At 33.7% G+C, this 27,913-nt stretch overlaps 1 protein-coding gene and 1 long non-coding RNA gene across 2 annotated transcripts in view; both read left to right on the top strand.

The window, feature by feature from the left end:
- The first annotated feature begins 11,810 nt into the window (after positions 1-11,810).
- LOC111427988 (Hormone receptor-like in 38) overlaps positions 11,811-27,913 on the top strand; it is a 45,814-nt gene continuing 29,711 nt past the window's right edge. The window contains exon 1 of the mRNA XM_023063371.2: positions 11,811-12,604. Coding sequence (XP_022919139.1) covers positions 12,496-12,604 — 109 coding nt within the window. The 5' untranslated portion in view covers positions 11,811-12,495. The remainder of the gene's footprint in view (positions 12,605-27,913) is intronic.
- Positions 13,819-15,284, top strand: LOC139430314 (uncharacterized). The gene is made up of 3 exons (XR_011640783.1): positions 13,819-13,880; positions 14,223-14,440; positions 14,902-15,284. It is a non-coding gene; the product is annotated as an uncharacterized lncRNA (long non-coding RNA).

The raw sequence follows: 27,913 nt of genomic DNA, 5'->3' as shown, positions 1-27,913 counted from the left end.
CTTAATTAGTGTCGCAAATATCAGGTTACATTTATAACCTCCTAAATTAATTGTTCAAGATTTAATGCCAATCATTGAAAGTTCATAAAGATTGAAAATAAATACTGTGCCTTCGACATAACGCCAATTTACATTTCTTCGTAGCATTTCGTATAATAGCTATAATAGGGGAATACACAACAATCGAAGTTATGGTTGTCAGTCGCAGTTTCAAGTGGGCGAGTTGTAACAGATAGCTGGCAGGTTTAAAGACCCTCATTATTGCGAAACGGATTTGCATTTAAATACACCCACAACGTGCTTATAAGTACCCTTAAGATAGGTACAAATATTTACCTCGGCACATCAGCAACAGTTAGAAAGATATTTCAGTTCAGAGGCTTACCCACATTTACCCAGAGGGTATCTGGGAACTCTTCATTTACCCAACGAAGTTTACTACGAAGTAAATCGCGAATTAAGTATCTTATTTTATACAAAACTAGCCTTTGACCTCTCTAGAAATTTTACCGACATCAAATATATTGCCGCTTCGCTATGGGTGTCACAATAAATCAATCCTTTAAACACTCGAATACAAATTTGTGACATAATTATATAGTAGAATTCTTTGAGTATGCAAATTTGAACGTTTAATACCGTCTGTTGATTGATTGAAAGATTTACAAGCCTATTCGCATCTTAAAAGTGAATAGTTGATGCGGTAATAATTTTCAAATTATTTATTTGCAATAAATTCGAGATTTTTGATTAATCTAAGTAACTATTTATTGGCAACTTTTCGTAAAATATTTATCTAGCAAACATCCTGGTAGTAATCGGTTCCCGTAGATGAAGCTCACTACCTGTTTTATGTTCACAACGATAAATCGATATTTCATTTAAAACGGCAATGGAGTTAATGAAGCAATAGTTTACGTTTCCGATAGCGGAACGGGTCATAAATAAAATATCTCTGTGGCGCTTCGCATTCAAACGACAAGTCGGCCAATTCTAAAAATCGAAGCGGCAATAAACATTTTCTGGATAACACCACTAATTAAGATAGGATGGTAAGGTATGGTGTGGTACGGTGAGTCGAGATACATAGAAATGGGCAATCTCGATTGCGTGCACCAAGGTGCGGTTTTGCCACAAGTCACGTTAGACCATAATCTGCATCGATGATTTCGTATTCCCAGTTTTCAGTTCAATTTATTTCCTTTATTAAAATACGCAAGATCGTGCCGCCGCGATATTGCACATGTACCTCGTAATGACAGATAATTCGAGAGCGGGTAACTAAATAAATAATCGTGGCTCTTTTAGAAATGTGTATTACCAGTATAGTACAAGAATAATATGAATTCAACGAGAGAAAGTTTTTTGTACAGCAAACAGCTTTCATACCAGTTAAAGCTCCAAGGTAAAGTAATCAATTTAAATAACCTTGACAAAACTTCCTTATCAATAATTTTTAAAACAAGATCATCTGTCTCTTCTTTCCAGAGAACCTGGAGAACTGCAAATTTGCTCCATAATTTGGTGAGTAAATCTCTTATGATGTTTAAAAATTAATATCTCAAGATATTTTTAAAAGTATCTTCTGAAAGCCCAGAATTTGTATAACAAACGCTGATAATTTCATAACTATTGCGAAGAGATTGCAGTATTTGTGTGGTTTTCAATGACCCTTTTTTATCAACCCAGATTTAAAGGTTTTTTACAGTTCAAGCGTTATAAACGATAACTTTAGCATAATATTTGAAATCTCTTTATAAATGACGTTATATACAAATAGCCGAATATTTAAAATTGCGTACATATAACCACATGTTCATATTTCGCAGACAAATTACAAATTACGCAACAATTTTATGATAGTACTTTCTCAAACGATTCCGTACAGCTCCTATTACCGGAGGCAATTCCCATAAGATTCGCTATATTGCCAGGCTTGGAGACCTTGAACACCTTTTCCCATGGGATTCGACGCTGTCCAAATACGGATCTAATCGATTTTTACTGTTTGTAATCGCCGGATGATCCGAAACGTGCAAGTGTAAAATGATCGCGTCGTTTATAATTGCATTAACACGAGAGCACATTAAACGGCCATTTTCGGCTAACACACGAAGACGCGTCCACCAGGCGTTAAACGTAACCACCCGGCGGGTTTGCACATACACTTGAACAAGTTAGAATCGCGCGGTAATGGCGTTTTGACATGCAAGACGATGACCAAATTTAGCCTGAAACCAGGCGAGAGTTCAGGATTTAATCAACACGTCCAGAACGTTGATAGAGAGTCGCGGTGATGTAATGTGCATATGTGCGATTTACATCACCGAGTCGGCGTTAGTTTGACAGCTTGGGAATTGACGACACCAACGTAAACGCACATTACATGGGATGTAATAAAAATAGACGATGTACATGTTAATTATTGTTTACAAACTGTGAAAGAGCGCAAACTACAAAGTAGTTTTAGCACTTTTTATGAACTAATAGAATAATAAATTTATTTTTTTTTCTTTATCCATGTTATGAATGAATAATTTTCTTGTGGCATTTAATTATTTAGTATTATTTAAACGATCGTGTTAACCACAAAATAAAAAAGGGAAAAATCTGTGAAAATATCTTTTTCTTTGACACCACAAAAACATTTACAGTTTACTTACTGTTGTAATTGAAATTCAAAACGTAACCGCAAGAGGTGTTGAAGTGGTGACGGAATATCAACACTTCTGGCATATGTCAAGGTAAAGGGACGAGAGTTTGCTTTAGTGTATTTAATACTTGCGAATGCAGATCATCGTCATACCAGAATCTTTGTATTACAAGTATTTACAGTTGCGTAACCGACGCTATCTCAAAGTGTTCGTTTTAAAGCCGCCCCTACTTAATATTAATGAATACGGTAATGATCGAATTATGCGCCGTCTATTGAAATTCATCGCCAGTTTGGCTACGTTGCAATTATTGAAGAATGTCCCTATCATAAATTCGCATCGATTTGCAAACGGTGTGGGTATAGATGTCTACGCTCCGTTCGAAAACAAAGGATTTTATATCATTTTTAGATCAACTAGTACAAAAAGATTTGAAATGAAATTGTCAGTCATAATATAGCATTGTGTTCCTATAAACACAGAGTGTATTTTATTGACCATAAAAGCAAAGATGAAATTAATTTCTAAAAGATTCTCAATCTCTATTAAATCAATTATATTAAGTTTTCAAGAGAACTGGAAGAATATGTGACGGGAAAGATTGAATGAGTTACACGGTGAGAAACGTTTAACGAGCAGTAAAAAACAAACATCTTTACATAAAACTTTTTAACTTAAACTATCATCCTTATCAGTTACCGTTCCTTCAGATTACCGCCTTGAACTGTCGTTATATTAAACTTCAACCATTACGGAACACAACTTGCAACTTAAAATGTTACTTTCTACCCAGATTATATAATGATGCAATTATATAAAAACTTTTTCTTCCAATTTAATAAATCATTCATTGATAATTTAAATAAATAAAGCTTGTTTGTTTTATAAATACAGTTTTATAATATAGAAACTTTTCTAAAAAATTCTTCCACGAGATTTTATTTAATATACAGTACCTGCCAAAACACCTTGTTTTGTGTGATTGTTTTGTGTTTTAACACCTTGTTTTTCTTGATTCCATCACACCTACGTTTCTCATATGACTCAAAAGATTTGTAACCATTTAATAAAGCCGAGGCCGCTTGTGGCCGAGGTGCCACAATATGATATTGTGATGCCTCGACCGAAAACGGCTTAATCAAGTGAGTAAGCCGAAAATTCACCAATCCAACAAGATATCAACAATCCTTATCAAAGGCAACCTATTATTGCATAAAGAATTTGAATATACAGTGAATTTCACTTAAAATACAATAAAAAAATATTTTTCTATAGAAACCACATAAAATGCAACATGTCTGAATGTTTCTAGTTGTAGGTCTAATGTTAGTTCTAGTGACAGTAGTAAGTAGAGCTAGCTAACATAACATATCACTATATTCCATATTTTTATTGAACTAAAACCAGAAGTAACACAAAACCTAGAACTATAATCATTCGGGTTTAGCCGTCTTGAAAGACGTGCGGCTAAACTCGAAGGTTTCTAGTTCTTAGTCTAGTGTTAGTTCTAGTTTTAACTATTATTCAAACTTAGATTGTGGTATATTTTTTATTGAACGAAAAGTAGAACTAATAGTAGACCTAGAACCAGAAACATTCGGGTTTAGCTGTGCGTCTCTTAAGACGGCCAAAAACTAAGGGTTATCATAAAGACGTCACCTTTTTCCAAGCAAAACGTTTTCTTTGCAAAACTATAGTTTTTGGCGTTCATTATTATATAGCGTTGAGTTATATGAAATTCCCGGTATAATAAAAAGACATTTAAAAAAATTATTTTTAATATAACATCACGTTTTTTAACAGCTGTTTGCGGTAACTAAAGACTTAAAGACACGCATAATTACTTAATTTAACCGTTTGCGTGCAATATACAATTACGCTATTAGGATGGGTATGTTACCCCGATTGTATCTGCAGCTTAATTATCTTATTACACGAATCGTCAAACCCATGACGGGAACACGAATGCGTACATGTAATTGTCGCTCTTAACATCTCGATTAACCCGGGTATTTTTATGGACGCTTAACTCACCGTCGACAATTACGCATCTTGTGTAATATGTGTACCGCAAATTCAATTTACAACAGCAAACCGCAAGCACACGAGGATGCGAGCACGGCCTGAACTACGCATGTAGGTCTATTTTGTATGTTCGAAATGGTATTTGCGAGTGAAAACTGCGGTTGAATGTTTATCTTTTATGTATCGATCTGTTATAACATCTGCTAAATCAAGTTTTACCGCATACCTATTCAGGAAGTGTTGGACTTTCAATTTTAGAAAGAATCGTTTCGTTTTTAATGAGTTAAAAATTTATTTTGTTACACAAATTTTAAATTATAAAGTATACGTAATGATTTTAACTTAGAAGTTGAACGATTTTGAACGTTTCTGTATAATCGATGCAGAAAGCTTCTATCAAGTCTGAATTAAAGTCTTCGATAGTCTTCTTCCATCCTCTTAACATGTAGTGCCCACTGAAGTCTAATGAACTAAGCGAGGGAGTCTTCTCCGAGGAGTTGTTACAATATCTAATATAAAATATATACAAAGATATTTTGAACTAAAAAAAATGTTTGTTTATGTTCTTAATACGATTTAATAACACAATACATCACTTGAAAAGGAAAACGATTAAACGTAGCGTTACGCCTACGCTCATCTATTAAGGCTGATATTTGCCATAAAAAACTTCTTACAACCGTGTTAACTCTTTATGCAAGTAAAATTACTGTCTAATAGAATGTTAAAAACCATAATTCACGCGCATACAAACTCGATCCGGATTTACCATTCTACACACAAGGATTTCTCCGTCTCCGTTTGCTTCCCACAGGGATGCCGTGTTTCCAGTAAAACTGTTGTATGACAAACGACCGTACGAACAATTTGCAATTAGCATTGCGTAGGTCGGTTACTAAGTACGTATTTCAGTTAACACTTTCAATTATTTATACTTGCGCGTCCGGTTTTATAAATTTATTGCTTCGATCAGCATTTATTTAGTATATTAAGGCTACCCGTTAAGTTATGCAAGCGATTTTATGGATCTAAGTCATTGCACAATCGGGAGGTTCCTGGAGGGAATTCGACATCCTCATTGATAAGAGCTACTGTAAAGTGGAGTTGTGGGATTATGACGTTCTTCTTTTATGTAAGATTTTCTGGTGGTATTTTGTTCGGGACACTATTCATTCATGGAAAGTTTCGTAATCTCCGTCCAGTCATTCATAACTTGGAAGATGCGTGGAGACCCGTACGTAACATCGCCCACGCAAATCTCTTTCAATTGAATAATAAGACGAACCTTCCGTTTTAATTTTTCATTCAATTTTAAACAAAAATTTAATACAGATTTTGTATGAACAAAAGTGTTGTGATGACGTAAACGAAGAAGAAAATTTCGTTACTATCCATGTATGTAGGCGTAAAGGAAAACTTCTTAACGGAAGGTTTTAACAAAAAATAACAGACGCCCGGGGAAGGAAAGGAAAGCAAAGCCCGTTCGATAGATTCATCGCCCACAAGGGTTGTTTTCCATGAAACTTGAAATAAAAGAAGCTATTTATAGCCTTGATTGGGGACTTTGGAAACTCCGCAGTTTACTTTACCCCTTTTAGCGAGTACAAAAATAATGAAGTCGAAGTGGAATCGTTAAGATATGTAAAGATGTTTCGTAATTTGAATTGAAGGTAAATTTAGTTTATAGAAAGTTGTATAATGGTACCCTAAGGTGTACATGATCTGCATAAACCGTTTTGAATAAATAATTATAGTATTTCCATTTTTAATAACATGCTAAAGTAAAATAATTCAAGGTCAAGAAGCAACTTGGTGGGCAATAAGATCCTCTTCAGCGGTAATAATAATAAATAACGATGTACCACCGTTAGAATCAAACCATAATATCTGAAATACAGTGCGCTAGACTGTGTTTAACACCGTTTTTATTACACTCATCCCTCACGATGCGACACGACCTTAACCTATAACGTAAATTATTGGTTACCTCCTAGTTATCCAACTCGATAACCGTTAAAACTACGACTGAATTAATAGGAACGATTTTTCAAGACGATTGATGGTGTTAATAAATCCATTGTGCACACGCATTTCAATTTATATAGGGATATCAGCATGCATAAAATCGACACGAACTAGTAATAATAATAAGCCAATTATCGGACAACAACGCGCCGTGTTGTCCGCTTATGGGAATTTCCCTTTGCTTGTGAAAATCATTTCTGACCTCAACTCCGTGACGGTTAAATTGTTTACCTAATTCGCGTTATTAATTTTAAGATCCAAGGAGGGACGGGGCTTTGTGTAATTTCTGAGTCCCGCTTATGCAATATAAAGATAACAAATACCGTACCTTAGGAGTTTGTGGTGAACATAGTGCAGTGCAAATTAAAGATACCGAGCTGAAGCCGTGCCTCTTAGATGAACGATAAAACGTTTTCTCGGTTCGCTGCTTTGGCGTTGCGCGGCATGCTCTTCTTCGCCTTGCCTTAACTGTACGCAAAAGCGCATGTTAATTAGCCTAATCAGGAACCAATTCAAAATCATCACGGCCCCTTCGCGGCGATGGTCGTATTTCGTCGCTTTCGGTTTGAATGTGCGCCACAAGTAAAGCGACGAGATAGCGCGAACAATGCCTAGATTTACGGTAATCCCCATTGGAAAAACGACGTCTGACCTTTGAACCCGCCGAGCAGCGCGCAATCTCTAAATTGTATCTACCGGGATCGCGGAATAATGCTTTGGCGTCGCGCCGCCGAGATTTATAAATATATATTGTGAGAAATAAATTTACGATGGGGCAATTTTAATCGTACGGTTTTGAACCATAATCCCGGTATGGAAGAGTAGAAGCGGGTCGCATCCTGAACCTCTGCGTTCTCTAAATCGTGATTCTATCGGCGAAATTTATAAGTACTTATATATCAATGGAATTGTGCTACACGACGAACAAGCCACACTTGCATTCCCTACATTTTTTTCTCATTCGTAGCTTCATTTCTCATTGGGAACTTGAGATCCAAACCGTCGGGGATGTTCTTCATTGCTCTCTTAATCTTCATTCCATTCGTGCTCGCCTCTACAGTTTCATGTAATTTCGAAACTTTAAAAAGGGATTCCACTACTATAAATTCTTTTAAGTATCACAGCAGTAATTTCATTAAAATACTCAACAAAAAATTTAATATGAAGTACCTTAACAATTAAAACTGAACGCTGATGTTGTTGGTTGATTATTACTCCCACTAATACGGGATTGATAATATTACACCAATCAATTTAATAGCACCAATTACGAAAACTTCATTATTAACGTAATAAAGAAACAATAGGTGAAGATATTAACATGAATAACAATGTTAACAACTACAAGATTGCTATAGTAGCTCAAAAAAATTCAATTACAGTTGCAATCAGTGTTTAAAATGACGCATCCATGAATGAATTATTTATTTTTATTTGTGACGCTACCAACAGCGTACGATCCATGTTAAAAAGTTAACATCTGGAGTCGATTTTTAAAAAGAAACTCGCCTAAGTAATTCTGTAAATTTGTTATTAATTATTATAGTTATGATATCACTAAAACTGAAATTAGCTTACCTTTATGACTAGAACTAACATTACATTTAGAACTGAGTGGCAGTTTAATGTGTTGATCAACATTGCTATACCATTGAAATTAGTGGTGGAACGGATATCCGGCAACTATCCGGATAGTTACCAAATATTCGGCTTTGGCCGGATATTAAAAACTTATTACTTAGTACTCCACCATTCACAGGAAATAGTATCACTTTTAGGTATTGGACACTGCAGATAATAATCAGGTTCAACCCCAATAGGACTTTTTTCATTGAATACAACTTTATTTATATTAGGTATGTCATTAGCAACCTCATTATAACAATCCCAATACGATATATAAAATCTCTTGTTGCAGTTTCGTCTTGTTTTCTTCTCTTCGCTTGTAATTCATCATCACATTCATTACTAACAGAACTGTCGCTGTTATCACTTTCGATTCACTTTCAGTTCTTGAGAAATCAATTTTTGAAATGATCGACAATTTTTTCAAATTTTGCAATTTTCGCCGATTAAGTTTTAAAAATTCGTATAAAATCCAGTTCTTGGAATAGGAGTACGACAATAGCCAAAAATGTTAATAAAAGTGTCCTCTTTCCAATGAACAAACCCGTTTTGAAAAATAACTTTTAGTTTTTGGGAAAACAATATTTGAAGTTTTGATAAAATTTTCGATGTTGCAATTTTCATCGATAATTTTCAAAATTCGCTATAAAATTAATTTCTTGAAGCATCCTTGTGGAAATATCACCAATTATTAATTAAAGTATCGTCCTTTTAATGCAAAAAACCGTTTTCAAAAATCACTTGCAGTTCTTGAGAAATAAATTTTTGAAATAATCGACAATTTTTTCGAATTTTACAATTTTCGCCGATTAAATTTTAATAATTCGTATAAAATCGATTTCTTGGAATATGAGTATGAAAATTTGCCAAAATGTTAATAAAAGTGTCCTCTTTCCAATGAACTAACCCGTTTTGAAAAATAACTTTTAGTTTTTGAGAAAACAATATTTGAAGTTTTGATCAAATTTTCGATGTTGCAATTTTCATCGATAACTTTCAAAAATCGCTATAAAATTCATTTCTTGAAGGATCCTTGTGGAAATATCACCAATTATTAATTAAAGTATCCTCTTTTTAGAGTTACTTCGTTAGTTAAATCAGCATCTAAAAAGTTTATTTTGTATCTTGGATCTAAATAAGTTGACATATCTTGTCAGCTTTCTTATTAATTTCATTTTTATTCAAATATCGCAATAATGTGGCAATATAGGGTATCACTTCAGAAATGCACCAGAAATTATAACCATAATGGCCGGGTAGATATGCCGGATAACCGAATATCCGGTATTCGGCTCCATCCGGTTCCATCACTAATTGAAACGCATCGGGTGCAAACGATTTCGGTTTTATACCAAAAAAATATATGATCTCCATATCATGTTAAGCCGAGGTTGAACAGTTGTGTTAACGTATTTGTTAGAAACGATGATTATCCCAACAATAAAGTCGTTAAGTAACCTCGTAAAGCTAAATTCATCACCAATTTGATGTTAAGACTACGTATCCAAATGGAATAACTTAGAAAAGAAATAATTCAACGCTAATTATAGACCTATCCTTAAAACTTATATAGGTACCTCTAAAAACACATAAAATAACGTAAAAGTAAGAAGATTACAAACGATTATGATTATCACTGTGTGGTTAGGAAACTGTTGGAGAAAATTGAAAATTGGCCAGTTCTCATACATTTATGGGAAAGATAATGAAACTAATCCATATGGATCGACCCTACGATCTTGCGGTTTACAATAATCGACTTTATCTATTATATACTTGAAAATTAGCGGTAAATCGTGATATTAACTTGTGAAACGTGATCGTTAAAATGTATAAATTGTTGTTCGTTTTAACTGTAATTTGTTTCCACTTTCTTATTGAAAAGATTCTTTTTTGTTTATTTTATTTCTTGATGTATTGTTTTTTCGAGTGCTATGGAAATTAGAATGAATAACACATCTCTTAACGGTATTTTTCTTTTGTGTACTTTCTAATAATTCAGTATTATGCGGATAGGATCTTTATTATTAACGGTGTTAACAATATTGTAAAACACAAATTTGGTTTTATGGCGCCGCTAACCAAAAGAAGAAAATGCTTGTTAAAATAAATTTGAAGTTTGAGTATAAACACACTTTTACTTTTTTCATTAGAGGTCTCAATTATGAGGAGGGATTAGGGTGATAATTGTACGTTTGCTAATTGTTGCTAATTAACGTAAAATTATTAGAAGGTTTTTTAGCTGGTTGAATGCTGCATATGCAAGGACTATACAGACGTCAATGTTTAAATAAATATGTTGGAACAGATTTGGGTTGTTTCGTTTGTATGTGTAGATCTAATTAAAGCTTAGAAATGAACAGGATTTAAAGTGTAGGATTTTTCTTTCGTCACGGTAATCTGTGCATCCCCCAATAACGATTAATAAAAATTCACACTTTAAGTGTGAGTCATTAATCACAAAAAAAAGGTAAATTTGTAGATCCGATCCGTAGGAAAAAGCATGTATAAATTTCCGGTTTTTAATACCCACCCGGACTTCACTTGTAATTATCGCGAAAACGGAGCAGAAACCGCAACAATAAAAAATAAGTGTAAAGTGAGTTAGACACAACGTAAAATCCCACGTCTCTATTTGCTCGATTCACGACGAGTCTCGACACGGTCAGACGCCTAAGCCAATATTATTTATTTATGGAACTGGCCGTTAGGTTTGTTGCGGTGTAGAGTATAGTATAATCCACCTTCTCTCGTGCTCAGTGAATCACCGGTTGTAAAAAAAAACTACAATGGAACGTCGATAATTATAGATGAAATGATGAAGTACATCGGTAGTGAATATTAAGATTTATTTTATATTTAGGTACTTTTTATGTCTTATTTGATTAATGAAAATGCACTTCTAAAACGTTTTTAATTACTCGGAAAAATGTGAAGTGCTTGATGAATGCACACGCAATGCACAAAACAATTTCCTGAATAATAGGTCACACAAGATATATTTGATAGTTGTAATTGGAAATCCCAAATGAAGAGTGAAGAAAAATAGCCAGAAAAAATTGTTCCACGACCATTGAATTCCGGATTTATACTACTCAGAATTTGAAAAGAAATGCCCAGCTATAAATCAAGTCACGGAAACAATACTACAACAAATTTCCCTATATTTCTAAAAATAAGGATACCTTTTAACTTTCTCGCTTTCAGCACACCTGAAACCCAGCTGAAAACGCTGAAAATCGATGCGCGACTTGCACCGAGTCCTGCCATAAATACCGGACGAAACGGACGTGATGTCACAACGGTGACGTCATATCCGTGACGTAACTGTTTCAGCTGGCGGGGTGAGGGTTTTCAGCGTCTCATACAACGGTAGCTTCAGCGGAATCGATGCAGTATGACGTCACTGCGGTCATGACGTCTGCAGGATCGGCGAACGTCGGTTTATAATGAGCCAGTTGTGAGTAGCAGGGATATAGTGTGACGGAACTGTTCGCAACGTGCAGTCGCGTGAAAATCTCAGAGTGCTCTGGACCTAAGACACGGCCAGAGGTGATCAAGAGCGTTCTCCGGAGGCGCGCTTCTCCTTCTATATTAAAATACGGGACATTATATTAATCATATCAATTTGACATTAATAGTTACCATCAGAAAAAAAAGTGATTTAAGTGAAGAGGTTGGTTTTTTTAGTGAAAGAAGAGTCCTCCGGATCGTAAAGGACTGTCAGTTATATCTTCGCGCGGTAAAGCTATATTATGTGTAATGTATGAGGGTATTAAGGGATCCAAGCGTGGATTCTCCTGTCGGTGGCCAAGAAGGAGTTACCACTCCTGCCTCACCAGACACACAGTTACAGGACTCCCCAGGTGATTTTTATGTGTCGTAGACTATTTCCTCATTAGTAGACGTTGTAGTTCATAAACCATCATCACCCCCATTCAATACACGCGCTACCTGTTGAACATTAATTCCCTCCATATACGTGTTTTGATACGTGTGTGGGCGAAAAAAAAACATGCATGTCCCCTAAAACTCCGTTTAAATGAAAAGAAATTCTCCCCAAAAACACTTAAAGTTTCCGTGGTCGTGTATAACTTCCGTAAATGAAAGGATAAGTAAGAGAGAGACTTTCAAGGAGGTCCTGGTACGATGACATCCTTGCGAAATGCGCTCTGGTTCGCCGCAGCAAAAGCACCGGCTGCAGTCCTCGTTTAGCCCGCGCCAAACTGATACCAACAACAATTCGCCAACTTACGGGTTCCTCAGAAATAAGTGTATGTAATTGATTTAATTTTTATTTTATCATTGGTGCTGAAACTCTTTAACGCTTTATTAAATTCACTTCTTAAACTGATAATCATGTACTTACTAACAAATACAAGAAAAATATATCTCTGTTGGTCTGTTAACGTCTTAAATTGTTGATCCATCGCTTAGTGTTGAAATTATAATTACTAATATATAAAATAAAGTTAAAATCTATTTGCAATAAAATTTGCCATAAAATAAATTTAATTTTTAATTGGAAATGGGGTGTTTCGTGATTTTGTGGCAGTAGTTTTATACTTGATAGAATTTTTAAAATTAAGAATTTCGAAATAAATAAACTACACATAAAAGTCAAAATTAATTATTTTCAATGTTAAAATGGGACATAACTCAAAAATTAAAATTGATGGTGAAAAAATGTTTGTATAAAAATTGTTTATAAAGAATTAAAACAACATAATCCATAATCTGTTATGACCCATTTTTTAGGTGATTCCTTAAAAATTTTATTAAATTTTATTTTTAAACTTGTCACTTTTATGATGTATATCTAAAAATCCGAAATAATTGGAACGAAAGAGTTTATGAATTATGGTTTTATGATATATTATGAACAATTTTTATTAATACCATTCTCATCCATAACTTTTAATTTTTGAATTATTAATTATGTTGATACCGAATGCGTCAAATTTGAATGTTCGAGATTTTAAATCCGCTGGGTTCGTAATTATATTAAATGGGTTGTAATCAGTTAAGGAATATGTTTTATTGGTTAATTACGAACAATTTTCATCTACAACATTTTCTCTCCATTTTTCGAGATATAAATTTTTTTACTAAATATGTCAATTTAAAAAATTTGTCGGTTTTATGAGCTATAACTAAAATTCCGAAATAGTTGGAACGAAATAGTTTATGGATTATGCTTTTATGATATATTATTAATAATATTTATTAATATCATTCTCATCCATACCTTTTAATTTTTAAGATATAAATTATGTTGATACCGAATGCGTCAAATTTAAATGTTTGGGATTTGCAATCCGCTGGGTTCGTAATTATATTAGATGGGTTTTAATCAGATACGGAATATGTTTTATTGGTTAATTACGAACAATTTTCATCTACAACATTTCCTCCCAGTATTTTTATTTTTCAAGATATAATAATTTTTTTTACTAAATATGTCTATTTAAACAATTTGTCGATTTTATGGGTTATAACTAAAAATCCGAAATAGTTGAAAAGAAATCGTTTATGGATTATATTTTTATGGTAAATTATGAACAATTTTTATTAATATCATTCTCATCCATACTTCTTAATTTTTGATATATGTATTTGATATATTTGGGGTTTTAAATCCTTCCAGTTCTTAATTATAATAATTGGAAAATAATCGTTTACGGATAACGTTTAATTGGCTGATTACAAATAATTTTGTTCCATAACATATATGGTTTCCCAGCTATAACAGCATTTATTATAAAAAAAGATCAGTTTAGTTTCAAGAATTTTATCAAGAGTACTTTCTAGTAATCTTAAAAGTGACAATATTATCCCATTCTTTATTAAATTGGGACACCAACCTCTACCGTCAATTATTCATAATTTAAGGTTGCCAGATTGGCTTCTATGGGTGAGCACAAGTGCGTACGATTTTGCAGGCCAGTCATACGTTATTAGGCATATTGCTGAGAAACACCTGGCTCAAGAAGATTATTAATGAAGACAAAATAGCCGGCCGAAGCGAAAGGCTTGCAATGAGTAAACGCTGTGAAATACCATAACCGTATACATTTTCTTGGCAGGAGTTATTTAATGACCGTCTTGTAGTAAGTAGAACTCTGCGGCCGGCCGACGCCGTAAATTGTGATTTATTCCAATGAAAATAATATAATTAAATACATTTTATGAAAGAGGGAGCGTTTATCTCTCCGTTTATCTAATGTAAGTAATATGTATTACAAGTCGGATGAATGTCCTACATGTTATAAGAAATCGTAAGGTTTATAATAATTTTCTAAGCATTCTCTTTAATCGATATTGAGAAATATCTTAAAGACATAAATTAGTGTTTTATCCCAAGGAGAAAAATCGAATTCAACTAAGTAAATAAATTAAAAAAGCACAAATAAATTATTAAAATAGATTCATGAACCGTAACGAAAATAAGTTGTGCAAAAAATGTGCATCTATATTTATAATAAACAAACCGAGGTGCCAAATATCTCATAGAGATAGAAAGTATAACATAGATCATCCTTAAAATGTTTCTTACGTTAAAAATTTGTAGGTTGTACAGTAGGCGACAAAACTTGTGACTAATTTCGTGCCAACAAGTGGATATATAGTTAAATGGGGTGAATAGAGAAGCCGGAAAAACTGTCGAGTCGCATTAGCCGACGATAAGTAATACATCTATTATTATCTCTTTGGGATCGATTGCCAAAAATCGACAGTTTAGCGCCTACCTCTCAACGCGGATGGTTCGAGAGCTTTAAAATTGAGGCGCCGACAGTCATAAGATGGGCCAGACGAGGCCAATTTGTTAAAGAAAAATTTGGCAAACGTCGAGGATTGTCACAAGGAAATTAATTATGAAAAAGAAGATCTATTTTCCATTTTAAATTTGTTGTTAAATCTAAATTAAGATTATTCATGTGATATTTATTTTAAATTAATGATTTATTTTCAGAACACAATAAATCGATCGTATTGTGTTACAATCTGAGAAAGTTTCGTTTACAAACGATAATAAATCTCCGATTTAAGATTTATTTCTTATTCATTTTTAATAAATATGGTAATAATTTTATCAGCGTACCACATTTCCAAGTAAGGTAGTAGTACATCTTAGTGAGAGATTGAAATATTTCCCCAAAAACCGGCTAAGTCGTAAACAGTCGATTTCGGACGCACCGATGACGTAATTTCGACTGAAAACTTTTAACTTTCGAAAGTATCCGACCTGAAAATTCCGAGGTAAAGATTCCGACCGATTTATGCGTAAATGCGCCAGGTGTTCGTTCGGTAGCAGAGTGGCTCATTAATTTGAATTAATAATAAGTAGGACGTAGTTATTACTTTAGATTCTGCGGTGGCCCGATGCTTTACAATTATATAAGTAGTGTGTAATTAACAAACTAGACACTTAGGTAATCCGGTGTGAATCAAAAAGATGTGGAACACCAAAAACCCATAAATCAGTTCTTAAGTGCTTAATAAATCAACTTCTAATCATTTCAAAACTCCTCTTTTTTACGTAAATTAATTAATTTAATCAGTTTTAGCATTTTTATTTTATAAAGATATCTCAATTCATTCTTTAGATAATAATTTTTAAATTACGTTTTTACCATCATTTATAAAATAGAAGGAATAATTTTTATAATTATTTCGTATCATTATCTCTATTAGTTTTTGAGATATGATTTTTTGAAAATTCATGTTTCTAAACTTTATTTTCATACAGAGATGAATTAAAAAAATCGTATCAACGGTTATTTAGAGTTACCAAAAATACGCAAGTCGACTTTGAACCTAAAAACGTAGTCAACGTAAATAGGCAACGTGACCAAGTAAAACGTCATGATATGCAAAGTGTGGTAAACATACGAAAAAGGAACGCCTATCCCTAAAAAACACATGTTGCACGTCCTTCCGCACATCTGTGAAACAGGAAAATTGTCGGATTCGGTTAACTCTCTTCCCACCGAGAGTGAACGCGCCTCGATGACGTCAAAGCATCCGTATTAATAGAGCGTCGCGACGCCCAGTCGGTAACGACCCGCTACGTCATATTGACGTCATGCCTCACACCCATATGCTCGATAACGTCATACGGTCATCATCGATTTTATGACGTCGTTCTATGTCGATCTCGCTTATCCCAATTGAGTTACGGTGAAGTTATCGTTTCCCGTCTCTTTCTTGCGACGCCTGGCGTCGAGGTCACAGAGAAAGTTTGAGGTAGCACAGTATACCGACTACTTTGGTACGGAACGGTTTTCCGCCAGCTGATTGAAAATCACTTGAAACTTTTCGTTTGTGTGTGTTGTTGTTAAACTGAAAATTAAAATTGACGAAAAATCAAGTTGCACTCCTACAATTGGTATGTTATTTAACTAGTTAAGATATCTTTATTTATTAGTTTAAAGAGTTAATACAGAAATATAAGTGTTGATGATGATTAATGCAAAAGGAGTTCCCGCCGATAAATACCTTAAGAGTTAGGCATGGTCCCGTATTCTACAGCAATTGAAGTACCTTAACACGCGCTGAGACAACCTAAGACAAGATCAGATAAATAGCAAATTCATTACTATATAAACTAGTCGCGCCAGCCGCGTCAGAGTGGCGTGCCATTTTGAACGCTAAGATAAGGTCTTTAAGGTCTTCCCAGGTACACCTACACGAATTCTCGAGTGCACACCGTTGGTAGCCAAGCCTATATCGCGTTTGTAATCTACTTACCAAAGTTTATTTTACACATACACAAAGTGTAATCCTACATTGTCGATGCGACCTTATAACATCAAAAAGTTAAAAATTAATAAATACGAATTCCATCGAAATTTTAACCGACAATAACCCTCAAATTATCATTAACGTTTACTAATTTGATTAACACTCGTGAATCTCTCCCGAGGCAAAAATATTTTCTGTTTGTTATTGCATCCTCTATACAACGAGATTAGAAACTGTGTATTGCTCAATCTCAAACAACTTTCTTATTAAATCCCCGTCAGTAAAGTTGCTCAATCACCAAAAAATCACACGCGATGACGCCGATCCCGGTGGCGGACATCAAATATTAACATTTTCGCAACGTCTTCCTTAAGTGGGCTCCATTTGGTAGAAAGTCGAATTTCCACCCTTCAACGTCACCGTGAACCTTTAACATCGATCGGTGGCGTCACTTCGTGTGCTGGTGACGTAGGTGTTTCAATTCAACGTACCACGAGAAGCATGGTAATTCCATTCATACATCGATTTTGAAAAGCTTTAGAAAGGATGACGTATTTTCAGAACTATCTTTAGGTATATCTTTTTGTGCCGTCAAAATAGATATTCGTGGATAAGGAAGAAGCTTTGAAAGCTTTTATACAAAAAGAGTCCTATTTCGTGAAGTGTCCCCTCATCATCTTTTCTTTTCTTTACGTTTTTCTTTCTTTTATCACTACTTTCTTATTTATACATGACATCATAAAAAAAAATTAAATAAATAAATACTGGCATATCCCGGATCGAACGACAATTACAATAATTAATCCATTGTTCGTATTATACGAGATGGAAATTAATGCGTTTCAACATGGCGATTCGACGACAGATATAAAATCAATTGCTCAATACTTCTTCGCATTCGGGGCCTGTTCCTTATGCAAATATTCCTCTATAGGAATACTATTGCCATAAGTACGCCTGTGTATGCTAGTAACAATGCCCCTACATCTTAGAGACTATTCTCGATGTGGCCAAGCTATCCGGGTTTTGCATAATTCCGTGATTCCCCGTAAATGAGATTGTCACATTCAATTTAAAATCGGCTGATTTATGACCCGAAACGAAAGACCACCATTCAGGTAGAAATCAATATGCTAATTAAAGCTATTATTTTAGATTTCACCTGAATTCTCTGATTTCTAGCCGTAACGTTTTATCCAAAAAGGATTAGAGAAATTAGAATCCTAAATAACTCACATTCAGGTAAGATGTTTTTTATTTCTGATGAAATGTTTTGTGACGATGAAAAAAAGGAAAACGATTTTTACTTTGTAATTTCATCGCTTTCGGTTTGATAAATTTAACTCGTATAGAAAAAATATTAATACAAAAATTATAGGAAATTTTGTTTACTACAATATTGTTCTCTTCTATTTTTGCTCCCCGATGCATAGAAACCGAGAAATTTGAGAAAAACTAATCTGTCTGCAAAATATAGTGTACTCATATTTCTGATATTTCCACCTGGATTACAATAAATCTTGTATGGAAATAACATAAATAATTATAAACATATATATTATATATAAATATACTTATAAATTATATAAAATTTTATTATTTACAATATTGTTCTGCTTTGCTTTTGTTCCTGGATGTATAGAAACGGAGAAATTGAATAAAAATAGTTTTCTCAAAATATTACTCATTTTTCTGGTATATCCGCTTTGGGTTCAATAAATCTAGTTTTTACAGAAAAAACATTTATACAAAAATTATAGCTAATTTTGTTATCTACGTTATCCTAATATACTTTTGCTTCCGGGTGCATAGAAACCGCAAAAATTGCTAAAAATATAACTCTTTCTGCCTGTTTTCCAAAACATCTAATATTCCAGAAAATTTCATAAAAATTTCCAAGAAATCGACTTATAAAAAACACACTAAAATTATATGGAGTTGTGAGAATATCCATTATGCCTCTTTTTCTCTCTTTTCCTTTGTTCTTAAGTAATGTTGTTGTGGTGTTATAAATAAACAATTTTAGTGTATAAGTAGTATTAATGTCCAATTTGAATGGACTCCAGTTTTCAATAAACACACTGAAATTGAATGGACGTGATCGTGTTCGTAGCGATACAAACGTCAGGAAGAAATGCTAAAGAAGTGGTAGACAAGAGTAGACGACGTGTGGGTTAATGCCACATAGCGCCGCTTTGCGTTCGGTTGTGCCGATCGAATGGAGAACCGGCGGCTTCGGATAACTGTGGTAAATCATACCGTCGTTGCCCGGAGCGGACAGCTATGCCGACCTCGTAAAATAAACAATAAACGACGGCGATATACTCGCGACAACCAAAGAAATCGAATAATTGCCGGCCGTAACTGTCCGGAGTGGTGTAAGTGCCGCGGAATGATGCGAACGGCGGCCCGTAAAGAAGTCTCAGCCGGATCTAATGGGAACACCTAACGCTCGGGTTCTGTGCGGTCCACACTTTACAGCTGCTCGATCTCATAAAGTTTCCAACAGACCCGACCCTGGGCAATTGTAACCACTAACTCGGTCCACAGATATCGTAACGCCCGCACGCACCGGCAAATCTACTACCTTCCGAGTTAGAGGACCAACACCGGGTGCTATTTCTTAGTTACCAAGAACCTGCAGGAATCCGAGCACGCTTTCAATCGTTTTAAAAGGAAAGATATTAAGATAATTAATCAATTATTGACAAAGAAAATCTTGTATTTATTGTAAATGGAGCAAACTTAAGAATGTACTCAATACCACCCATACAGCCAATACATGATAATCCACAAATTACGACTTTATGAAAGTGCTCAAAACACACATAAATACTAGCTTTTTAAAGTTATTGTTTATTACATCTTCGTCGTGTTTATCCAAGTCTTGTATTAAAATGATCTACGTATTATGTCGTATTCGGTCGATGTCTGTCGCTAGAGCGAGTGTGTGTAAACTTGTCCCTTCGATTGTTGTTGCGTAGCGAAATGGGTGTAGCGGGTATTTCGTAAGTCATCAATGTCGGCCGGATATATATTAATTATAAAATTTATGATCGTAAGTACGTGCGGGCGTTACACGCGCCGAGAATGACACGCTCGGTACTTGGTTGTCTCCACAAGAATTAACAGTAAGTCTGGAAGCGGTATAGGCATATAGATTTTATTGCGACCAGCTTTTACTGCGTAGTTAATTAACTGCGTATAGGCCGAGGTAAAAAATTTCGAGTTTATAAGCATGAGGATAGAAACAATGTATACGGGTCGTAAATGCAAACCGTATGAGTAATATGGTAGCTATGCGCAGAGATAGAAACGTATTTTGCAATGGTGATGGATCAATTAAAAAATGTATGGCTATAACTTTCATGGTAGTAGACTGCAACTAATAATATCAATCAAATTCAATGCTACAGGTTCCCAGGAGAAAGAATAGAAATGCTAATGATTTGACACCACCCATTTTAAACAAAGAACTTCTCCCATTGTGTCAAGACTGAACATAATAACTAGTTCAAAAAGTTTCCTATCGTTACAGATCAAACAAACTGAATAATTAATTATTTCTTAACCAACTATTTTTCAATAAAAAATAAAAACAACTTCAAAGAATTACTACTTAAAGATATCATATGAAATACGACGAAAAGAAAGAAATAAAAATAAGTCTACGCTTTGTGAACTTATTTTAGACTTATTTAAAGTTGTTCCTATTTGTTTATCGATCCCAAAATACGTACCCGCTTATAATTAGAAGCGTCATGCCGCATTGAAGTCATTTTTGTGCACTCTCCAACACAATAAGATGCGGTCTCACGTATCCATCATAATATAAATAGACGACGATTAAATTATACCGATCTATTATTGTATTGTAATGAGCTCCCTGCATTGAACATAACGGCAATGAATAGAGCTAAACCATTTTCTGATGACATCGAGGTGGATGTCATTTACTATGTTCATATATATTGTTCTTCTTCAATATTTAATCTGTCATTTAAAAAATATATGATTTTGACGAGGTCACTTGCGCCCGAGGCATTAGCATCAATACCATGTGGACACAAAAATTGTTAACTTGGCAGTTTTTTTCGTATCATCTGCTTACTGTATCTTTAGTTTGCGATATAATCAGCAAAATACGATGGGTTCAGAGAGTCAATGGAGTCACTAATATAGTAGCACAAAAGTTATTAACTTTTAAGGCTTTCTGACATTTCCTGTGCATTAGCATCAATACGATATAGACACAAAGGTGGCACAGTTTTTTCCATATCATCTGCGTACTATACCATTAGTACACGATGACTTGGAATATCGCTGGAATCAATACATAAAGACACAAAAGTAGTTGACTTTAAAGAATTTTTTACACTTGATCTGAGAATATTTTAATTGAAATCAATACCACATTAAACATTAAAGTGGGTAACATAGTAAAACTTAAGCCATTTAAAAGTTTTGTATTCATCCACCGTCACTAATCCTTGAATTATAGAGAGTCTTCCCAATTACTAGATATCCATCTCTTAAATCTCTTTGAAAATTAGTTTCAATAAAATTTTATTTTACTACTTTATTTTATTATTAGTTTTTAAATAAGCGTAAAACTAAATCGATGCATTAATAAAAATATTATTTTATTATATCCAAGTCTTGTCCTCGATTCCCAACCTTCATTTAAGGAAGACATGCCCAACACGGAAGCTTCGACGCCACAAACTAGCATTGAAACCGAAAAGGACAGAGTTCGAGCATGATTAAGTAAGATGCTAAATATCATCTGTTTCGTGAATCTCGCATTGGAGCAGAATCGTTCGCGAAATTAGCCGTCATGTCAGAACGTTTTAGGTGCAGCAAAAATTATAAACGCAAAACCTTGCATGTATAGAAACCAGGACATAATATTGCTCGAGGCAACTATTCGTATCAACAATCAATATAGTTTGTCCTCAATTAACAATTCTTTTAAGAAGACTTTAGAATATTATAATTAATTCGCTACTAATTGCTACCTCTATCAAGTAATTTGCAATTAATGCGCGGAAATCGCATGACAAACGGATTTAAAAATACCAGATTGAAATCAATCAAGAAGTTATGTAGAGGGGGATAAAATAAAAATTATGTTTAAAAATAATAAATAATATAATAAGTGGTAATATGTAAGTAGGTGTTACAAGCTATATTATACCAATCACCTGTGGGAGTATATTATTAGAATATAATAATAATGAAATAACATGTTTATTTTTATTAATAATTTTTCTAAATTATAGTATTAGCACGTATTTAACGTATCTAGAGGATATTACACTTGGAAATTATTAAACTCGTGGGAATTATGACGATAGATTGCACCAACCTTGGTGTTAGTTTTAAAATCTTGAAAAACCAGTCTTGCAAACTAAGCCGTCTTCAAGAAAATGCCATAAACCAATTCATCAATGACTTAACACGAACTCGGAACATGACGAAGGTGTCAATTTAGCTTAACTAATTTAGATTTAATTGTTTTTGAATTTATAACGTTCGAGGTTTTTTGCGATTCTGATTATTCAATTAAACTTAATATGTAGATAGTTTTGCATAGATATAGTTTGATAATGCAATTAAATCTGATTTCAAATATTAATAAGTTAATTTAAAATTATTAAGTGATGAGAGATCGTTTATAATAAATAAATTACCGCGGTAGATAAGAATCCGTGGGAGCAATAAAATCCCGTCAATGGCCCTAAAAGAACAATAAACGAATAGATTAAGATCAAACATACTTATCCTCTTATAATTTGCATAAACTGCGACGGGTCGTTGCAAGTGTAAGATGAGAAGGAGAAAACATGTGTGGGTATTCATTTATATTCTAGTCATACTAGATAAAGTCCGGCCAAATCTTGTAATCTTCTCGTTAATCGTATTAGATATAAGATAAAAATCGTCTCTTTAAATTGTCACGAAATATCGTTGACTAAAACCGACAAGAAATCGACCAAATATTATTTGATCTGGTTTCTCCACATTAACATATGGTATCCTACTCATCTGTTTAAAAAAGGCGATACGTAACATGAAACAAGGTCAAATTTTTGTTACTTCATCGCTGACAAAAAATATCTGTTTATAAATTGCGTAACAGAGCAATCTTGTTACAGTTAATTTAGGAATAATTTTTGCATAAAAATAGTCGTAATCAGAATATTCGATGTTGGGTGAGAGAAAAATCTGGAATGCGTGGAAGAATGCCGGCTTAATGCATATTTAAGAAGCATTAAATTTCACATCGACACGACTACAAGTTTTCCATGTTGCATAAATAAAACGTAATCTGAGAATTTATTATAAATAAATATAATTAACAATGCGTTCAATTAATTACGATTACGAATGTGCGTTTTAAAGCTCGTACAATCTCTCATGATAATTAGTGTATCTAAATTTGCGGAAAATTATTGCTATAAGTGGAAAATTGAACTTGTATGTAGTTAATTATGGTTTATGAGATGTATTAGGAATGGAAACGGGAATTATTGTGGTGATAATAAAACTGGGCAGTCCAAGTGTGATGAAAATTTTCCTGCTATACGCTATTGATAACATTGCCGCTCCCATTGGAGTCAAACGCTAACCAATAAAACTTTACCGTTTTCGATCTTTGTTTATTGGCCCAAGGCAAAAAAATTACATTAATTCTCAGACATGTGTTAATTAACGTTATTAAGATTTATAATTCTTGTCACTCACAACAATTTGCATGCGTTTATTAAGATATTGTTTTCATATTTGGATTTTAATGATTATTTTGTGTTAGCAATGTTATGGCATAAACATCAATCGTAAAAAATCATTTCACTTTCGAATGAGCCACAAAAAAAAAAGAACCAGAATCAACAAGTTGACCTTGGACTAAAAATCAAAACAAATTTTTTTTTGGTGAATACATTTTTAATTATTTATGTAATTATAAAGAGATTTTCATATCTTAATTAACATTTAGAAAAGTCCTTATCACATCAACACCACAACTAAACGATTACAGCCGGAAATATTTTAACATTTACAAAAATTTATCACTTTCCGTTGGTCAAATAAACACGACCAAAAATCATTATAATATTACGATAAAAATTGAGGAAATTATTGCTTCCACTTCATAATTCTCAAAATTGACGTCATTTAACATAGCCGTTATTATACACCATTTTAAAGGTAATACTTTAAGCTTTATTTTGATATAAAAATCGTTTCTTAATATTTATAAATAACCTCATCACCAAGAACTTTTTAAGTTGTAGTTATTTTCGCATTTTTAGATTAATTAGAAAAATCAAGGTTTTCTTTCCAATTTTTTTTCTTAAAATTTCCATAATCTAACATAACCTTTATTATACACAATTTTAACGAGAAAGCTTTGAGCTTTAATTTGACTTAAAAATCATTTCTTAATATTCATAAATAATCTCATCATAAATTTTTTAAGTTTCAGTTATTTTAACATTTTTAAGGTTTATTAGAAAAATCAAAGTTTTCTTTCCGATTATTTTTCTTAAAATTTTTATAATCCATCATACCCTTTATTATACACCGTTTTAATGAGAAAACTTTGAACTTTATTTTGATATAAAAATCGCTTTTTAATACTTATAAATAATCTCATCACCAGGAATTTTGTTATTTTTAGATTCATTAGAAAAATCAAGATTTTCTTTCCAATTTTTTTCTTAAAATTTTTATAATCTATCATACCCTTTATTATACACCGTTTTAATGAGAAATCTTTGAACTTTATTTTGATATAAAAATCGCTTTTTAATATTTATAAACAACCTCACCACGTACTTTTTAAGTTGTAGTTATTTTGGTTAGATTTTCAGTTTAGTTGTGATCGGGTAAAATCATTATAATGTAATGATAAGAATTGAGGGAATTATTACGAACAATTACGACATGATTATGAATTATCATCCCACTCGATGTTTTCGCACGTTTCCAATTAATTTCATTAATAGTTTCTTAGTCACATTGAGCGTCCGATAATAATTAAATCGGTAAAAAGTAATGACTTCGAGCCAAATCGGACACCCGCGTTGTCTAGAAATAGCCGGATCAACAGCCTTGCGTTAATTTTTGCATTATGCACACAACACCGCCGCTGGAGTGATAAATAAAACATTATCCACCGCTAATTAGTTGGGACGTTTACGTTGTACCACCGAGTGGTAAATAATTAGCGACAATTTTTTTTTCATTATGATATTACACATTGTGGGCGATTTAACACGATGACTCACTAGATATGTTGATCTTATTCAAATTGATGAAAATGGAGAGGAAACCGTTCGACGAACCTTGGGAGTATGGAAATTAATATGTTTTTGATGAATAAGAATTTTTTTTATTCTTTAAATTTAAAAGCAGCACGTAAATTCTTTCCGATTTATCTCGGTTCAAATTTATATAAACACCGTGTAGAAAGTAAAACTCGAAAAGAAACCGTTTCGAGCTTAAGTTGTCCGCAAAGTTGTTTTAAGTCGCCTACACTATGTCAACGATTTTTTTAGGTCACTGGAATTTCTTTATCCTTTACGGAAATCCCAACGAAAGAAACCGAAATTGAATTAAGAAATCGAAAGATTTCTGCGTATTGTCACTGTAAAAATGGTAAAGATGCGAAACGATTGCAAAATCAACGGTGTTCGGGCTAAAACCGCTCGAGGCAAGACGACCAACTCTTCCAAATAGGACCGGTTTGGAGGATATATTGCAATCAATCCACCGGTTCGAGTCTATCCGCAGGCCAGAGTCTATTTGAAATACGCTACTTTAATATGCTGAAGGACAGTCGGCTCGTTTATGCAAATCGGCCACGTCGAATGGTTTTTTAATGGATTTCGACGTCTACAGACTCTAGAATTCACGATCGGGTCGAGTACCAGGTCTTCCTACTTATTGTTGGAGTTATCGCTGGTGATATTACTGGAGTTAGTATTGGAGTTATTGTTGTGTGTGGCGAACGTTCAGCGAACTAAGAAGAGTAATTATAGACAACTATCAATAGAGATTCCGTTACTTTCCATGTATAAAACTGCATCGTTTACGTAAGAAAATGTGTAAACCGATGAATATTTATGATATGACAGTTGTAGTTGCGTAAGCGTACCGATCGAGATGATCATTTTCATTTGTTTTGTATAATATCCCTATTAGTGTCGAGTTATCCTCTCCCACTTAAATTTAAACCAACCGTGATAGTTCGTTATCTAATAAAAAATACTCTACATACTTAGATGCGCAAATTATCTTCGTTTAACGACAAATAGAAACCTATACAAACTCTAAACTTACGTTAATTGGAAACAAAAACGCTCACTTTTAATTAATTTCATAGATGCAATCGTTCTTCGCGTTATTATGTCAATTTATATGTTAAATTAATGCCATTACATTCTTTGTAATTGGAATTGTGAAAAAATTTTAATTGCAAACATTCGAGTCGCTTCTTTTAGATCTTCAACCTCAATGAAATCTGGATGTTGAAATCCACCATTTTTAATGTGCGTCTTGCAATTAACCCAAAAATCACTAAAATATGACATTTTCCAAGAATATAAAATTTTTATGTATAGTACAATGTCAAAATTAAGTTTCATTAGCAAATGAACACTTTTGCCAGATAAATCTAGTTTTGTTATTAATTGCAGCAAGCAATTCAACATAAAGAAATTAAAAATGCTTGAGGCAAAATAAATACCGATTGGTCTTCACAAACATTGATGTAAGTTGGTATTTAAAAAACTTATTAGTTAGTAGAGTAGTAACTTACTATAAGCTCTGGTAGTAAGAAAGATTGCATCATTATCTGGAGGACAACCTAACAAGTAATACCAAAGCCAACCTGACGCTGACAACTAGAACTAACACTAGACCTAGAACTAGAAACATTCGGATTTAGCCGTCTTGAGAGACGTACGGCTAAACCCGAATGATTCTAGTTCTAGGTCTTGTCTTAGTTCTAGTGCTAGTGTTAGTATAAAACTAGAACTAACACTAAACCTAGAACTAGAAACATTCGGATTTAGCCGTCTTTAAAGACGTGCGGCTAAACCCAAATGATTCTAGTTCTAGGTCTAGTGTTAGTTCTAGTTTTAGTGGAATAAAAATGTGTAACATTGTGATATCTTATGCTAACTAGCGCTACCTACCACTGTCACTAGAACTAACATTAGACCTAGAACTAGAAACAATCGGGTTTAGAGCCGTATATCTCCCAAGACGGCTAAACCCGAATGTTTCTAGTTCTAAGTTTACTGTTATTTCTACTTTTAGTTTAATAAAAAACAATATATAATATTTTGTAATATTAGTTAATTTTAGTATATAAATTCTTCGTACATTTTACGTTTCTTTTCGCTATATGAGCACCAATCACCATCAACTCGTAAGTGGAACACCTCAAGCGTTTAGTGTGGGTGTGGACAAGATATTCCGTTCGGCGCGCCATAGAAAGCAGTGCTTTAATATGGCTGGAAAAACGATATACAGATGCGCATCCAGATTCAGACGTTGCCATTTTTCTTCTTGGACGGGCTATTAATCCTGGCGCTGCTGCCGTTGCGGTTACGTCCATTCCTTTCGAGCTGCAATAAAAGAGAAATAAGCTTTTGCACACGCGGGCAGTGTATTTGCCTTTTAATGTATTCAAGCTACCGGAATCCCGTCTTTGTCCGCCGGGCCCAATTGTCACGGATGTCAAAGGTAAACAATCGGACAAAGTCTCTCTTTCTCCATGGTCATTTGGTCCCGCCCTGAGTACCTACACCAAAGGCTGCAAGATC

Source organism: Onthophagus taurus, chromosome 6 (assembly GCF_036711975.1).
Source record: "Onthophagus taurus isolate NC chromosome 6, IU_Otau_3.0, whole genome shotgun sequence".
Lineage (NCBI taxonomy): Eukaryota > Metazoa > Arthropoda > Insecta > Coleoptera > Scarabaeidae > Onthophagus > Onthophagus taurus.
Note: the sequence above shows the minus strand (reverse complement) of the source record. Positions and strands in the feature narration are given on the sequence as shown.